Genomic DNA, 18256 nt, shown 5'->3' on the forward strand with positions numbered 1-18256 from the left:
TACATATTAGAAAAATGAACGTACTGTAACTTTAATGCAGAAAAATCTGCAAGACAGGAATTAAGTGGGAGGCATGTACAATAAATTACATAAAGAGGCATTCTTTATCTAAACTGTGCTTTTTACTGTACTTCTCAAACTTAAGCAGATCAGCCAAATAATAATATTATTATGAGCAGTGTATTGAGTATTTCCCAGTAGTTACTGTAGGATTACATTACAGCAGATTACAGGGGGCGGGGGAGGACAAAGTGAGCGCTCAGCTGCAGGCAGCCACACAGCAATGACTCCCGTCCTCTCTGCTCCTCGGACACACTGCTTGGACATATCTTTGGAATTCTACGGCAGATCTAACGTTGGCCCATTCAAACTGCATGTGCACCTTTTCCTTTACATCGGGATTTTACGCTGCTACAAGTTCGCCAGTTTCACTTCTCACAGCTGTTATACTGCGGTGAGGGAAACTCCAAATTCTGCTTGTTTTGTTTTTTCACATGCGGTGTGCATGTCTTTAATAGTTTTACGAGGTTGTATATTTTTCTCTTTGTGTCAGAATTTGCATGTGATATTTTTTCCAGCTGATATAAATGATCTGGCTGGTGTCTCCATTTTGCGCCCCTCTGATGCTTGTCCCCAGGTGGGTTTCATTAATGGCTCAGTAGCCCTGGTCGTGCAGCTAAAGCTCCCTGCCCGCGCACAATGAGTCGCTGTGTGAGCTGCGCTTCGTACCTGCGGAGCTGGCTTTTCCTGGCTCTGTTGTTCTTGGCTGCTGTGCTGCCGACAAGCGGCGACTGCCCCAAACCATGCGCCTGCTCTGGTCCCACCGAAGTGCGCTGCACCTTCAAATACCTGACCGCAGTACCCGAGCACATCCAGACGGCTGTGGAAAGAATGAACCTGGGGTGAGCTTTCGCCTTCGTTCCAGCTTTTGGCAGTTTGAAGAACTGCATATATAACGTTAACATAACGTTAATTATAGCTTAATAAGTTATTTACATTATCGTTAACTTACAAAGAAACTAATTTTGGGTGAACCACCCCAGCAATAAAACAAATTAAATATAACATTTAGCTAGCGTTAAGCTAACTTAGCGTTAGTGGTTTTGGGAAAATGAGCACGCTAGCATTAACAGCTAACATTAGCATATGTTAAAATCATATTCATTTGGAAACCTTCGCCAAGAGCAACTTTTGGTGGATTTGGCAAGTAGCTCACTTTACAAACAAACAAACACATTTAGCTTTGATGCAACTATCAGTCCGTTTCCCACAGCTAAACTCAACAGTCAGATTCCTCCCTCCAGCCGCTTCCCCCCTGGAGCCCCTGGCTAGCTTCTGTGCTATTAGCCAGCCGCTCACAGGTCTCTTTTTGGTGTCTACTCTTCTTATTAAAACACAAAGAAATGCTGTATATTGTCACACCATGGGAGGTTCCCATCCAAGTAAACATTTTTTGGTAAATGATCCTACTCTTGGCTGGCGGTGGAATAAAGCAGGTGCATCATTAAGTTGTTGTCAGCACCTTTGGAAACTAGCAATTAACACACACCTGTGATGCTGGAGCACTGGTGTGGCGACTGGTTTCCTCATACCTGCAAGGGAAGTGAAAAATGGCTATTTGTTCATAAATTGAAACCAAACTTAAGTCAAAGCTGAGGAGAGGAGAGAGACCTGTACTTGAATTATGTACGATTACTTCAAATGAAATCCCCTTGGGTGCTGGAAAAGAAAGTTGTGTTTATGATGCCTTCTACAATAAATATGTTATACACTTTATGCCAGATGCCACAAGTGTGCTGGTAAAGAAGAGATTATCAAACTGGGGCCAGTGTAAAAAATAAAAATAAAACAACTTTAAGCCTTTATGTTACAATGTAGTCACTGTTAAATTTGCAATGTACACTGTGTGATTCACCCCATTTCTCTGGTTTTAGGTATAACAGTATAACAGTCTTGAGAGAAAATGATCTTTCAGGTCTTGAAAACTTGGAGCAGTTGATGCTCCATAGCAACACGATACACAGTATAGAAGACAGAGCCTTCCAAGACCTCAAGTTGTTACAGGTAAAACCATGTTTTATCGAAACTCAATCCAGTTATACATTTCTTCATAAAATCTCAATCCTTTCAAATAAATCGTTTTTGCTTGTTTGCTTGGTGGGTAATTATGACATCTTTCCCCTTGGGGATGAATAAAGTATAAAGTCCTTTTGTTTCACTTTTGTTTCACTTAGTATGGTAATAGCACATATTGCACAGGTGTAACAAAAATAATTTGTGGCTAACTAAACACAGAAGTTTTAATACGCAGTTCAATAAGACTGATTGTGGAACCTTACAAATCCTGGTATTTTTACTAAGTGGAACTGGATTCAAAATAAAACCCATCCCTACTGGCAAACTATGGTTTAATTCTGTAATTGGAGATAGAGACACATAGATATCAAGAATCAACAATGTACATCAGCACTACAAATTACAGGAATTAGTTTAAACTCCCTGCACAGCCATAGCAAGAATTAAAGACACCATTATTTTGTCTTATATAAAGGATGCTGATTGCTTGTTCCAGATTAAATACATTATTTTTAAGTGGTCATGCCTTTTTGCGCAACATTTCATGAAACCCTTCATTAAATGCTGTTGTATAAGAACACAGTAGTCCACATTAGTTTGACAAACATCTTCAACTTGTTCAATCATGTTCTCACAGGTCCTGAAGATGTCCCATAATAAAGTAAAGGAAATCAAAAAAGATACTTTCAAAGGCCTGGCCAGTCTTTTGCGACTCCACATGGATCACAACCACATTGAATTCATCAACCCAGAGGCTTTTTATGGTCTAACAAACTTACAGTTCGTCAATCTGGAGGGTAACCACCTCCAGCAGCTCCATCCAGACACTTTCATCACAGTGAGACACAGCCAGGTGTTCAAGCTGTCCTCCATCAGAAACATCCACCTGTCAGACAACTTCCTCACCACTCTGCCGGCGGATATTTTTTCAGGCTGCAGCCAGTTAGAGAATGTCTTTCTCCACGGCAACCCCTGGACATGTGATTGCCGTATGAAGTGGTTCCCAGTGTGGGCACAAAGGAACAAAGGTGAGGAGTGCATGCATTTAAAGAGGTGCAAGGTTGTAAAATGTTTGCAACCACTTCTTTTGTTAGTGAAGGAATCTTTCTTAATTTGAAATATTTCCTTATAAATATGCAAAAGAAAACTTGCTTTAAACCTCGTGAACCCTCATTAATAAGACACCTGTGGGAAAGTTGACAACTGCATTTCAACTTTTTATCCTGTAAACTAATAGTTCCTGAAATCATATCCCAAGCAAGAAAACACAAGGGACAAATATAAACTATTGTTGATACCACTTACAGGTACCGTTCATACCTTATTCTGATCATGAGAGCTACACGACACAAACACTCCTTCTTTTCCTTTCGGCTGTTCCCATTCAGGGGTCGTCAAAGCGAATCATGTGCCTCCATCTAACCCTGTCCTCTGCATCCTCTGCTCTCACACCAACTAACTTCATGTCCTCTCTCACTACATCAATAAATCTCCTCTTTGGTCTTCCTCTAGACCTCAGCATCCTTCTACCGATAAATTCACCATCTCTCCTCTGCACATGTCCAAACCACCTCAATCTGGCCTCTCTGACTTTATCTCCAAAACATCTAACATGAGCTGTCCCTCTGATGTCCTCATTCCTGATTCTGTCCATCCTCCCTCATAGATCTCATACATGTCCTGCACCACTCTAACATACTTCTCTGCCACTCCACACTTCCTCATACAATACCCCAGCTCCTCTCTCAACACCAATTTGCCTTTATCCAGACTTGGGACTGGCACGAGAAAACACTGGATTGTGACCCCCTGTGGTTGCATTACACTGCACAAACTATGCAAAAGTTAGATACTTTTCATGAGTTGTCTAGTGAAAAAGTCAGCTCATAATTTATGGTTCTATGTGGCAATGATGAACATTTTTGGTTCAGTTTTTATTTATTTATTTTTACATGTAACCATCTAAATGCTAATCCACTTGATTTAAACTCTTCCAGGTGTCCTGAAATGCAAGCAAGACAGGCGATATCCAAGGGGTCAGCTGTGTCCTGTTTGTGAGAGTCCTTCCCATTACCACAACCAACAGACAGATCTTCTGCCTATTGATTCATTTACTTGTGCCAAACCCTGGATTAAACCAGATTTAAAGCAAAAAAACATTAGTTTGGATGAGGGAGACTTTACTCCCGTTTCCCCAAAGGACTTCATTGCCCCATTAGGATCCATGCAGTTGAACTTAGCCGACCAGTTTCACAGTGATGTCAGTCTATCCTGCACCGTCCAGAGACCCTCTTCTTTTGAGAACCTGACACAGACCATGGAGGAGGTGGAAGCACGCAATGTCACCATGCTTAGCACTGCCATAACTGCATATTTAGTGTGTAACATTGATTATGAACACATCCAGCAGCTGTGGCAGATCCTAGCCACCTACAGTGAGTCCCCCATGAGTCTAGAGAGAGGTTTAATGCTGGCCAGAAGCCCAGAAATGGTGTACAGCTATAGTCAGACCAAAACAATGGAGGGTGATGAAAACATTCACACAAACATTGAGGCTGAGATAAAAGCTACCCCTGCATGGTTGATGCAGCGAGAAGTGAGCTTTCAGCTTGACCGCACTACTACCACTTACTCTACTATGCACATTAAGTACCAGTCTGTGGTCAACCTACACGTGGAAAGCACATCACCTAAAAGGGATCGCTATTGCTGGACCATGATCAACCGAGATAATCAAACCAAAACTGAGCACACTATACTTGTAGGTGAGAGATTAATGCTTACTAAGATAGGTTCCATGAGTTTTACTTCGGCTCCTACCTAGAATTAAACTCTTAATGCATGAAAATCTACCAAGGTTTTCAACTGCCAAAACAGAGATGAATGTAAACACGTCAGAACTCTAAAGGGTTTTATCTATTTTATGTTTTTGAACGTAAAAACAATAATTAATTTAATATAATATGTATTTTACTTTTAATGTAGGTGGTGTGGCACAGTTGAATTGCCAAATCCAGGGTGAGCCAAAACCTTTGCTGGAGTGGATTTTACCAGATGGAAGCAAGGTCAGAGCTCCATTCTCCAGTGAGGACAGAAGGATCATAATCACCGCTGAAGGGAAGCTCACTCTACGAGGTGCAGATGCTTCAGACACAGGCCTCTATCGCTGCATTGCCACAAACTACCTGGATGCCGATATCCTTGTGTTTCGAGTGACAGTTCTGTCCCTCGATGTGGAAGAATCTGATGTCAATGGTGTCCAACTCTCCAAGGCATTGGGTGAAAATCTGGTATTTGATTGCAGCTCCTCGGGAAGTCCAGAAGCCTCAATACATTGGATTCTCCCAGACAACTCAGTACTGGTAGAGTCTTATGGGTACAGAAAGGTGTTTAAGAATGGAACCCTACTGATACAGGGTCTCACAGCAAGAGATAGAGGATTTTATAGGTGTTTGGTTGCTAATCACCTCGGAGTTGACCTGCTTGTCTCTCAGGTGACACTGACTGGAGAAACATCTAAGACGATGATTTTGGACAGTGAGGGGTCGGGGATGAATACGGAAGACAAGGTGGCCCCTAGCTTGACAGTAAAGACCGTCACCCTTAATGAAACCCCCTCATCCAGTCCGTTCGACAGAACAAGTCAGGAGTCCAGGACTGTTACCTCAGATAGACCTTACCCCAGACGTAGGTTTCAGGGAGTTAGACTGGGACAGAGAAGGATAGGGGCAGTCACCAACAGACGCATCTGGAGTGGTAGGGTCTTTGATCATGCGTCGAGAAAGGTAGACCCACAAAAATTTGCGGAGTTAATGAAAAAGGCACAAGGTGGGTCAAAAACCAACAGTGGCAAAGAGAAAGAGGGGGTTACACACATAAACCCAAATGGCTTTGTCAAATTTCTTTCTGGTGATGGTGAAAATGGCTCTGGTGAAGATCCTAAGGAAGACCATCTTAATGCAGAGCCAAGGACAGCTACTTTACCTATAGACAATCCAATGCAAAGTAAAATATTTGAGCAAAACAGACAGACCGTAGAGACACATCAAGCTGTTGAAATGGAAAATTCAGTTAGCAATTATAATGATTTAAATAAAAAAAGACAAAAGAACCCCACACAATCAACAGACCCATCTATGCAGTCAGACTCTACACCAGAGTCCACAGTTACACACAAGCCAAATTCTTTTGAGACGACAGAGTTTTATGCTGCGGACAGAAATTTGCACCCAGTCACTCTCCAGTTTACTGTGACGGACAATAAACAAGAAACTCAGCTTCAGTCCTCAGGAGAACAACCTGCAGACCCAGAGACATCCACAGGGGCAGCACTTTTATTTACCACAGTCCCTAAAGTTATTCCTATGAGGGATGGACCAGGCCCAGTGGAGGTAACCCAAACAGACCTAGAGAGCCAGACCACATTCACAGCTGTCACCACCACAGAGAGACAGCAAAATGAGATCACCTTCCACACCACCCAGACAATAAAATCCCCACACCTGCCTGCAGGGTCTACAATCATCTCCCGACAGCAGATACATATCATCCCAAACAAGAACATCAGAGGAGGGGGCCGCAGGAGAAACTTCCACCACCGTAGGAGGATCATCAAACCTAATAAGATTACTGATATACAGTCTTTCATCAGTAAACATAAACAGCCTTCGGTGAAGAAGGAAGAAAATGTCTCTCTCACCAGAATTGAACTGACATCAGGTAAACAACTTTTTTTTAAGCAAATAGACCTCTTGTTAATCTTTGTTAGGTCAATGCCTCTATAACTCCTATTTTGTGTATCTGTGTTGTCTTTCACTTTTTTCCCTTAGACTGTGACTTCCAAGTAAACAGAAACAAGACAGGAGTCACTCGTGTGCAGGTGGTCATATCATCAGATTCCTCCAGTTCATCTTTTTGCAAAACGGAGAGACTTGCCTCCAAACAAAAAACAGTAAACGAGTCTAAGCCAGAGATGTCCAGTGGCTACATGACCTCCGCTGATGCACCAGAGTTTTACCCTACAATTGATCCATTTTTGTCTATAAACAAGGAATCGTTAGTCCCAACTACAACCACTACTACAACTGCCTCCAAGGTTATTCGTGGAAGAATTCCATGGGATAGGTTGTTTGGAAGCAGTGAAAAAGACAAAATACTGGGTAGACTAAGGAGACCATCCATTAGTCCTAAAACATCAACTACTGCAGCAACTACAGAGGTGACCTTAACCACAACCCCTGCTTATAACCCCCCCACTACTGCATACTCCCTGGCTGAACCTCAGACTCTGTCCCCATCAAGACACAATGAGAGAAAAAAGAGCTCATTAGACGATGACTATGAAGACTCTTCTTCTGCAGGTTTGGAGTTGCAAACACTAGAACCCAGTGTTCACCATTTAACCACGACAAGTTCACCGTACTACATCAGGTCCTCCACCCCTGCTACAACACCAGCTGAATCACAGACTCTGCCCTCACCACCTACTGTCAAACCACCTTCAGTTGAAAATCCTGATGAAGCTTTATCATCTGGGTCTGGTGGACTTGATAATTGGGTTGTAATCAAAAAGACACCAGGTGGGACAAGAGGACGACAGGGGCGTAGAAGGAGGCCCTTTAGAGGCAGGAGACCTTTCAAGAGACCTAGAATTATTAAAGTACGCCCCGTTATCACAACTGAGGCTTCGACTACAGAGGCAACAATGATGGAAAATATAATGGAGACCACCACACTACCTCAACAAAGTGTTTCACTGTACAAGTACACGCCATCTAGGAACGAGGACAGAGCTGCAGTAGCTGTTTACACTGATCCAACATTAAAGGAGAAGACTGACATATATGAGGAAGTTGACTGGGGCACATTTAACAGTTCACCCAGTACAAGCAAAACACCTTTGATAACATCAGCTGCCTCTAGCCCTACTACTACACTGATGCCAACTACAACGAAAGGGTCCAGGGTCTACAGCAACATTAAACCACCAAAACAGAGGAACCATGCTCATGCTACTCCCAGGCCACCGATGAGGAGAATCAAACCTACTTTGCAAAGGAGTGCTGCCAGAGGCAGAGCAGATAAAGGCCTTGCCTTCGACACGGTGACCATCTTTAATAATGTCATGGGAAACAAAGATACAAGTGGTTATGATGCTGCTTTTGAAACCACAACGCACGCATTGGCAAACAAACCAAAAATCATTGGGGGAAATGCAGCAAGCTTCACCGTTTTGTCCAACTCTGACGCCTTCCTACCGTGTGAGGCTGATGGAAATCCCCAGCCAGTGATAACCTGGAAACGCTTCTCCTCAACCACAGGTACAAAAATATCTTCATTAGGCATAATCATTTATGATTGGGAAGATATGATGAATGATAAACCATGTTTATGAAAGTCAATGAGGCTACTATATTATAAAAATATTGATTTAAAAGAGCAAAGAGCACATTGTTATTTAAGATTGAAAGCATTTTGTTTTTAGTTCTTTCTGCTGCACTGTGGGTATTTTGACTTTCTAGCACTACCACCATGTTAAGGGTTATAAGAAATCATAACAAACGACAGTTATTGGGGCAACCAATAATAAGCCAAACACACTCAGAATAAACATGATTTTAGTTAAGTAATTTTTTAGACTTGTCTCACAGAAATAGAACAAAATCAATTGCAAGATTTTGACATTTTGCAAAAGGCCCTTAAGTTAACGAGATTAAAAAAAAAAAAAACATCCAGGCTACTTGAACTGATCACTCAGTCATATCTCAGTAAAAATTTAATGATCCTAGTATATGCAGCATGTGGTATACAAACATGATGTTATGGCTATATCTTATTGTTTGAAGTCAACTTACAAGTTGAAACACTCTCCAGGACAGCAGTGTTGATTAGCACTAGAAATGAATTGATAGTAACACATCTAGGCTCACTCTCATCCATGGACACGTCTACAGTTTCCAAGTGTGCCAATAAATCAGACAACAACATTTTTACCCGCAGTTGAAACTGGACCTCAGTGAGCACAGGAACACCACCAGTTTCTGACACTACATTATCAGACTAGTCTCATTGCCTCTCTCCTTTTTGCTGCTTGATTTCTTGTCCCCCCCAAATCTCTAAAATAGGGGCAGTGATGGCAAAGTAAGCACTAGCTACAGAGCCACCATACCCACATTCAGGAGAAATAAAGTTATCCCTTAGGTTGAAAAGATATTTTAAATATATTTATTTGGCTGTTATATTAGTCTTAGGAAATTAGTTACTGTGTTTTTATATTACATTTTAGGCTTTGTGCATTTTTCTGCGATTGTAAATAACAAAATAAATGAAAACATTGAGAAAACTGAAAAATTATGATTAAATACGTACTAATGCTTCCTGTATGAAGTAAATAACAGCAACAAAGTAATTTATAGGATGTAGCTAATCCTAGTCATTGTGTTTCTGTGAGTTGTTTTTGAGTCTGTATTTGTGTGATTACTGGTGATTTGACTCTATGTTGTTGTTTTTTTTGTTGTTGTTGTTGTTGTTTTTTATATATTTCTTAAACCAAGTTATGGCTTTTTGTCCTTTAGGAAGCACTATTACCATTACAGGGAGAATGGGCAAGTTTGAGGTGTTGAGTAATGGCACACTGTTAATACAGAATGCCAATATTAAGGACCGTGGCCAGTATCTCTGTCTTGCTGAGAATGATCATGGATCAGATAAACTTCTTGTCACACTCTCTGTGGTGGCCTACCCCTCACGCATCCTAGAGCCAAAAATGCGTGAATTAAAATCTCATGCAGGAAACACTGTGGAGATGAGATGTAAAGCAGAGGGTCGACCTATGCCGATGATATCCTGGATCCTGGCCAACCGGACCCAAGTCAGGGGACAAAACGCAGAGATGGGAAGGGTTTCAGTATCCGCTGAGGGAACTCTAGTCATTGAGCAGGTGTCTGTTTATGACAGAGGTCAATACAAGTGCATTGCCAGTAATCCAGCTGGAGCTGATACTGCCACAGTTCGACTGCAGGTGGTGGCAGCTCCACCTGGTATTGTGGAAGAGAAACGGCAGCAGTTGAAAGCTAATGTAAGCCAAACTCTTTGGCTACCCTGCACTGGTCAAGGCAGCCCTCACCCTACTATTCACTGGGTGCTCAGTGATGGGACAGTGGTACAATCTAGAGGATCTGCTAGTGACACACGGATCTCTGTGTGCGTGAATGGAACCCTTATAATAAAGGATGCGACTCTGGCAGACAGTGGGAAATATGAATGTATTGCTACCAGCTCTACTGGCTCAGAGCGTAGGGTAGTGACTCTGACAGTAGATAAGCAGGAGACTGCGCCCCAAATAGTGGAGACATCCCAGCGCATGACAGAATTGTCCTTTGGGAATCAGTTAAGACTGAACTGTTCAGCAACAGGAGACCCCAAACCAAGGATCATCTGGAGGTTACCTTCTAAAGCTGTTGTAGACCAGTGGCACAGGTAAAAACACTTCTATCAGTGGCAATAAAGCAATAAAGGACAGGTAACAGCTAAAACAAAACATTTTAGACAAAACAGTGTAAAACCTTAAACCTTATTATTCACTTACAGTAGAATCTTATTAATAAATCAGTATGTACTACGGATTGGCAATTATAACTCACACTCAAATGCCAAACAAAGTAACAATTGTATTTAGATAGTTATGGTTATTTATTTGTTATTTTTAACTAATTGATTTATATTTTCCATCTTTTCATTTTTTTGCAGAGGTGAAAAGTGTACTATATTATTTTACTCAAGTAAACGTGATGTTGCTTTGTTGAACTGCGATTCAAGTAAAATCACTTGTGGAAAATATACACAAGTATAAGTAAAAAGTCTAATTGGAGTAAAAGTTATTGGTTACTTTTTTGTTTTTTAGGACCTTTCCCAGGCAGTGCGGGAGTAATGATATTACATGGTATTTTTTTACTTCAGATTATAATTTAAAACACAAATGTGATTTTTATTATTATCCCACATTAACAAAGCTCATTTAGAATATAGTTATACACAGCTGAACATCCTCCATCAGGTCTGAGAATCAATAAATGCTTTTGGGGCAGGCTGTTGTGTGTTTGCCGCCTGGCATTCAATGGGCACGTTATATTCTCAGAAATATTTTATTATATTGCCATAATACTGCCTTTGTGTTGTATGACCGGCTTATATGCAAGCAGAAATCTTGTTGTTTTCAAAAAAAAAGATGCAGTGCATTGCTGGTGCTCATTTCATCTCTGTCTTTTCCTTTATTCTTTCAGCAACTCATTCTTAGTCCATCTAATTTTCTGTCACGTATTTCTCCAGGATGGGAAGCAGAATCCGTGTTCTAGACAACGGCACTCTTATCGTTAACGTGGTGAGTGATAAAGATGCCGGAGACTATCTCTGTGTGGCACGAAGCAAAATTGGCGATGATCTCCAACTCATGAAAGTCAGTGTGTCCATGAAGCCAGCTAAGATAGAGCCTAAACTCTATGGCAAGAAGCAGGTACCCTATGGTAATGACTTGAAGGTTGACTGCAAAGCCTCTGGAGCACCGAAACCAGAGATTTCCTGGGGTCTACCAGACGGTACAGTGGTTAACAGTGCTTTGCAGTCTGATGCCAGCAGTAGGGGAGGACGAGCACGGCGTTATACTCTGTTCGACAATGGAACCCTTTATCTAAACCAGGTAAGCTGCGCTATCAACCACAAGCCTTAACAGTACAATTAGAAAAATTCAAGTTTCACATCACTCTTATGTTTCTCCAGGTTGGTATATCAGAGGAAGGGGACTACACTTGCTATGCTGAGAACCAGGTGGGAAAGGATGAGATGCACGTACACATCACTGTGGTGACTGCTGCCCCCAAGATACGTCCACCCAGCCAGACCTATGCCAAGGTGAAGCCTAATGGTAACATCCGCTTTGACTGCGAAGCACTTGGGGAACCCAAACCCAAGATCCTGTGGATGCTGCCTACCAATGATGTCATTGCAGCATCGAATGAGCGTTACCTAATACATGTCAATGGTTCTCTTGGCATCAGAGATGTGAAGCCCATTGATACTGGGGAGTATGTGTGCATGGCTCGTAACCCAGCTGGAGAAAGCAGAAAAGTCTTCAAGCTTGATATAGATGGAAATCCACCAGTCATCAATGGCTACCGCCTGAACCGAACTGTGATCAAAGATGTAGCAATTAAATATTCCAGAAAATTTATAGACTGTAAAGCTGAGGGCGAGCCGCCTCCTAGTGTGACTTGGATTATGCCTGATAACATCTTCCTCACAGCACCATTCTTTGGCAGCAGGATTAGTGTTCACCACAATGGGACATTAGAGATTCGTAACGTGCGGCCAACTGATACAGCAGAGTTCATTTGTATAGCAAGGAATGATGGAGGGGAGGCAGTGATGGTTGTGCAGCTGGAGGTAACCAGCATGCTCAGAAGGCCAATCTTCAAGAATCCCTTTAATGAACGTATTTTGTCGCATATTGGGAAAACCACAGTTCTGAACTGCTCTGCGGATGGGCACCCAGTACCAGAGATAATTTGGATTTTGCCTAATGGAACACGGTTTAGTGGTGGATCCGACCGTGGCTCTCGCTACCACTTAGGCAATGACGGGACTCTGGTCATTTACAACCCTCAAAAGGAGGATGCCGGGAAATACCGATGCGGTGCCAAGAATTTCATGGGTTACATAGAAAAGCTAATTGTTTTGAACGTTGGGCAAAAGCCTTACATATTGACAAGGCCAAGGGGCATCATACGCAGTGTCTCTGGGGAATCTCTCTTCCTTCATTGTCTATCTGATGGGAGTCCAAGACCCACAATTTACTGGACCGTTCCTGTTGGACAAACTCTCACTCAGCCTCAAGTCCTTGGGCGCTACCAGTTACTTGAGAATGGCACTTTGGTTGTTCAAGATGCTTCTCTTAATGACCGTGGAAACTACATTTGTAGGGCTCGCAATGATGCTGGGGAGGCTGTGATCAACGTCCCTGTTATGATCATTGGCTACCCTCCGCGGATCACAACCGGGCCACCTTCCAGTGTAAGTGCAGTGTCCGGGACGCCCATCCAGCTCACCTGTGCTGCCACTGGGATCCCCAAGCCAGAGATCACCTGGGAGCTCCCTGATCATTCAGTTCTGTCAACAGCAGAACAGGGGCGGCCTATGGGTAGTGAACTGCTCCACCCTCAGGGTACACTTATCATCCAGAAGCCCACACCCTCTGACTCTGGCACATACAAGTGCCTGGCCAAGAACCACCTAGGGACATACTCAAGGGTCACATTTGTACGTGTAGTCTGAGGAAAAAGACATGAATATGAGCACACAGTGTCACATCCGAGTGTAAACATTAACAGACATGCAGTCACTTATGTGTGCGAGGCACTGTATGTGGATTTGCGAGTCACAAATATGGAATATTATTTCAAAATGGACAGATGTGGATTAAAAAATAAACCGACCAAGAAGAAAGAGGAAACAGACACTTTAAAGGGAAAATATTTTTTTAGCTGGAAAACCCAGCCTGGCGCTAGAAAGGTGTTTTTGTACGTTTGGAGCAAAGAGTCTGGAAATTTGTAACTAGTTCTTATTTGAGGTGGTTCTCATGGGAGCAAAAGGGCCAGTGCACATGGTCGGACATGAATTGATTTCTCTGACCAGCTCTTGCTGGTTGCACGTAGGGATACTATTGCAGCACAAACAAAGAAATGTGAGAAAAGAAATGTGTTACACACTGAGAAAAAAGGTTTCCGAGAGGCTTTTAATTCCCTTTAGACATTGGCCAGAAGTTGTTGCTGTCATAAGATGTTGCTTTGTTCGTTTAACAGCATATGAAAAAAGAATATAGTAAAATAGCTTTTAAATTGACCTCTAAAGTGGATCAAATAGCTTTTTGGTTTTTTATGATCTTACGCTTCTATTACACTGGATAAATGGACAGTGCAGTGCTTTTGTACCAGAATCACCTTTTATATTTTGATGCTAGTTACAAACAGATTCCTTTATGTTTATTCACAGCACACTTTGTGGATCTATATACACATTATAAGTCTATTGTGTTGTACACAAGAATTTGCAGTAATGTTATACATTTTGCTAAACTGTAATAATGCAGTATATACATCTATTGTTGTATCTGCTTTATCAAAGTATGAGAGAACAAATGACATAAAAAATTAAACATGGGTCCTTTATGTTTTATTTTATGTGTGTGTGTGTGTGTTAATATCAAAGGTCACCAGTTTTATCTATTTGTAGGTTGTGGGTGTTGGTGCAGTTGAAACCTTCCAGACACACACAGTTTTAACTCTCCAGATGTGAAGATAGTCGTTCACTCAGCTCCTCAACGTGGGGTCTCAACAGAGGGGCATTTAATTTTTGTTTGTGATTGCGTGCCCTTTCTACTGCCCTTCTGCAACTTAAAAACATTATCAGTGAAAAGAGAAGCAGGGGAATGTATTTTTAAAATATTAAACAAAGCCAACTGCAAATGTTTTTGCCTAACAAATAAGTCTTTGAGATTAATACAGTGCCTTTTTTTCTAAAGATGCTGTGTGTGAATTTTTTTAATATGTGTAAAAAAAAAAAAAACTGTAAAAACTTAACCCAGGCTCACTGATCAACACTATCCTAGTGCATCAATATTAGAAAAGTTTAGGAGTTACGTGTAAGTTACAATAAATCAATTAAACTTTTTTAAAGATTTTCAAAGAACTATTTTTTCCTATAAAGTCAGAGCCAGTGTGATATGACCCAGGCATATATTAGGAAAGAGGGAGTTGCCTCCCATAAACTTTGGAATGTTGGGTACTTGCTCTTTGATTTGAAAGAAAAGTGTTTGCATATGTGAGCTGGGCAACAAACAAATTGGGGCAGTTAAAAGTGCCACATGGTGTTTATGTGTGACTCTTCACTGTGACAGGCAGCTCATTATTCACACTGTGACTTCTGTGGATGATGAACAGTTTATTTGTTCAGTTCTGGTTTTGTGGTTCATGGTTAGGAAATGATGGTTTTCACCTTTACCTGACTTGGATGTTTATTATTATTTTTTTTTTTTTTTTCATTTGCTCCTTTCCTCTTGGGTGTTTGAAGGAAAAGAGATGAACTTTGACACATTTAAAATATGTTTTAACAAGAGGCTACTGAAAGGAGAAGTGTGTGGTCGAATTCACTGGACCTCTGAAACCAATTTATGGTCACAGCTGTTTAAGTCAGCTCTTCATGCTAACATGAAGAGGTGCACATCTATAATTTTAAAAGATCCATACACAACACTTGTTTTTACATCATAAGAGGTAGATGAAGCATAGCCGCCCCTTGGCCACCTCAAACACTGAAAATCCGCAGATTTCCACACAAAGATCACCTTTATTACGTTCGCCACATAACTCAAAGTACACAGTTGTAGTTCTTGGAAGCAGCTCATGGATTTTTCACCATTTTTTTTATCTCGGCTTTCAATCTTGTTTCACCTGCCAGCTGTCTACCATCTTACTGCTCACAGTCAGACCACAAATACAGTCCTAACCTCTAAACTGCCCCAACTGCAGTGAACATGTAATAATAGATGCTTTGTTCAATCAGCAGTTCCTACCCTCAGTCTTCTCCATGTTTCCATCCATCATTAGGTTGATGCTCAAGGACCCAATAGCTCACCAGATATACTTCAGTTACTCGGTCAACATGTGTCTCTAGTCTTTAATTTGAGAACTTAAACTTTTGTACTTGTAGTTGTAAAATGTAAGATTTGTAGTGAAAGATTTGACGTGGTACTTGTAGTGAAGGATTTTTTAAGCCAATACTTGCACCAAACCTGTATTATGAGATATTACACTTACTGGCCACATTATTAGGCACACCTGTACAGTCTAATGCAATCCAATCCAATACAGCAGTTTTGCCATAAATTCTACTTTACAAGGTAATAATTTCTCCGTTTTTAAATCGAGACTTTTGGAAAAGTGATACTTTTACTATGTGTTTACTATTGAGGTCGTAGATTATGGTGGAGTCATAAGGGAGGAGGCCAAAAAAATTAGAGCTCACCTTCATCGCTGGCTGCTGGGGTATGGTAACACTATTGGACAACACATTTTCAGGGGCAAATCTGGAACCCCGAGTGTGGAATGGCGAGGGGTGAGGCCCAAGCATTATCTGGCTAAAAGCCGATTGCTAATATTAACAGTACTGCTATGTATTTCCCTCTTGTAGTAGAAAAAATGCAAATGTATCATGAAATGTATCATGAAATATTTTGGCCAGAAACGCAAAGTATGTGAAATTCAAAACGTGACACTAGTCATGTCATACTTCAGTAATATTGAAGTGGCCCCAATCTGGAGATCTGACATTTTCATAATGTGAGTTATAACTAAAGGCTATTCACGATAAATTTCAACATGTCTGTCCTCACATGCCATTTGTGCCACACTTTCTAGATATTACCGTTTATGTGTTAAGACATGTTAGCAATACCCTGAAATATGACACCAGAAAGACCACGTATGTGGGATTCAGGATATGACACTCGTCATGTCAAGGGAATATCTTAGTGTTAGACTGGTGCCAATCTAAATATTTGTTGTTGTCAAGATGTGAGTGATAGCTAAGGATTATCCAGAGTAAATGTGATCAGTTTGGGATCATATGTTGGAATGTCCAAAATGTTATTTTGAAGTAAGTCACTGGTGTAACACTTTAATAACATGAGTCATGTCAGAGGAATGTCTTCACTCCAGATTTCATTAGTATCAAAGTGGAACCATCTGGATCCATAATTTACATAATGACAATAAAAAGGAATTTGTATTTTCTTTTGCCAGTTTCCTCAAAATTCCGTTTGAAAGTGTGCTACTTTTGGATGGGTTTCTCACAGCAGGTAAAGCACAGTTTACAGTATGTTTGATTTTTCATTTGCAAAGATTCATTTAATGAAAGTGGGATCCACTTGATCCTCATCATCACCTTCTTACCATAGCTCCTTGCAAGTCTTTTCCATTGGCTTCAAACATTTTTACATCCATGTTCAAACAGGTAAGACAGATATCAATTAGTGACCCAAACCTTTGTTGATTAGTTGTGTCGAAAAATACAAATACTTGCAAAATAATATTTATAAAATTATTGTAAATGTATAAAATTATTGTATATTTGTGCAATCCTCTGTGCAAAGGCTTACAATCAGTGATTGCAAACCCTAACCAATAGAAGATGCCACCTCTGTGTAGCTGCCTGCAGGCTGCACCAAAATTCACAGTATTTCAAGACTTCATTGAATTCAAGACTTCATTTTTGAATATTTCCACCCAAAAGTTTCATTTGGATTCCTTTTTTTTTTATTTTGCTTTATTTACATTGTTGTGCTTTTCTGTCTTTGAACAACCTGAAATAAAAATAATAATTTAGTGGAGTACAGACATCTTATAGTTTGCATTTCTTGTTTTCAAGAAAGAAAAAAGTACAAATGCTGCACCACACAGGCCGTCTGAAGATGTTTCTCTGTATGTATTGCAAGTCAAACACAGCTGAGTGCAGAAAGGCCTAAACACAAATAAATCAAGAAAACTTTTTTCGATAATCTCTCTTATTTTTTTAAGTATTTCAACAAAGGGCAGCATAGTTTGTTATCTCTGGTAAAATTACTGAGGGATTTTGGGACAAGGAAAGAGGTATTTGGTTTTCTTTCGTTAAATGACTGATTGAAGAACGTATTAGTTTGACCACAAGTTGTGATGTTTGGGGGGGGGGGAACTGCTGTTGTTGCAAGGTTTGTTAGTGTGAGAACATTTTGCAATCAAAATGTGTCATTTTGGGCAGTAAGCTTCTGTTTCAGCCTGTGTGTTAGCTGTTTTAGAAAATGCAACTTCACAGTGGTTGGAAGTGTCTAAACAAAAACAAAACAAACAAAACTGCAAATTTACCATTTACAATGTTAAATAGCTTCATCCGAGTGTAGCAGGGAGGTACACAGGATAATTGAGCCATCGTGCACAATACAAGGGCAAAACGTAATGAGATGCTGGTCTTGATGTGATGTTTAAAAGTCTTTTTCGGATTAATTTACAGCAGGTAGTGCCCAGAACATGTGTTCGTACATCTGTGGCTGTGGAGGATGACTTGGGTGAGAACGAGAGCAGTGATGAAAAAGTGGATA

The 18256-nt window shown here is 40.9% G+C and overlaps 1 protein-coding gene across 1 annotated transcript; it reads left to right on the forward strand.

Annotated features, from left to right (window-relative positions):
• The first annotated feature begins 287 nt into the window (after positions 1–287).
• On the forward strand, positions 288–14285 carry igsf10 (immunoglobulin superfamily, member 10). The gene is made up of 10 exons (XM_067508432.1): positions 288–454; positions 638–902; positions 1935–2064; positions 2714–3104; positions 4074–4841; positions 5062–6795; positions 6906–8396; positions 9651–10554; positions 11404–11770; positions 11851–14285. Exons 2-10 carry the CDS (start codon positions 700–702, stop codon positions 13399–13401), a joined length of 7539 nt encoding a protein of 2512 aa, XP_067364533.1. The 5' UTR covers positions 288–454; positions 638–699; the 3' UTR covers positions 13402–14285.
• The last annotated feature ends 3971 nt before the right edge of the window (positions 14286–18256 follow it).

The sequence above is a fragment of the Channa argus genome, chromosome 6 (assembly GCF_033026475.1).
Source record: "Channa argus isolate prfri chromosome 6, Channa argus male v1.0, whole genome shotgun sequence".
In the NCBI taxonomy this organism is placed as follows: Eukaryota; Metazoa; Chordata; class Actinopteri; order Anabantiformes; family Channidae; genus Channa; species Channa argus.

What these genes read in the sequence shown, in the direction of transcription:
- igsf10 (XM_067508432.1), top strand. Translation starts at nt 700, where the DNA reads ATGAGTCGCTGTGTGAGCTGCGCTTCGTACCTGCGGAGCTGGCTTTTC. An exon ending in AAGACCTCAAGTTGTTACAG is followed by an intron (nt 2,065 to 2,713) that starts GTAAAACCATGT and finishes ATGTTCTCACAG; the next exon opens with GTCCTGAAGATGTCCCATAA. An exon ending in ACGCTTCTCCTCAACCACAG is followed by an intron (nt 8,397 to 9,650) that starts GTACAAAAATAT and finishes TTTGTCCTTTAG; the next exon opens with GAAGCACTATTACCATTACA.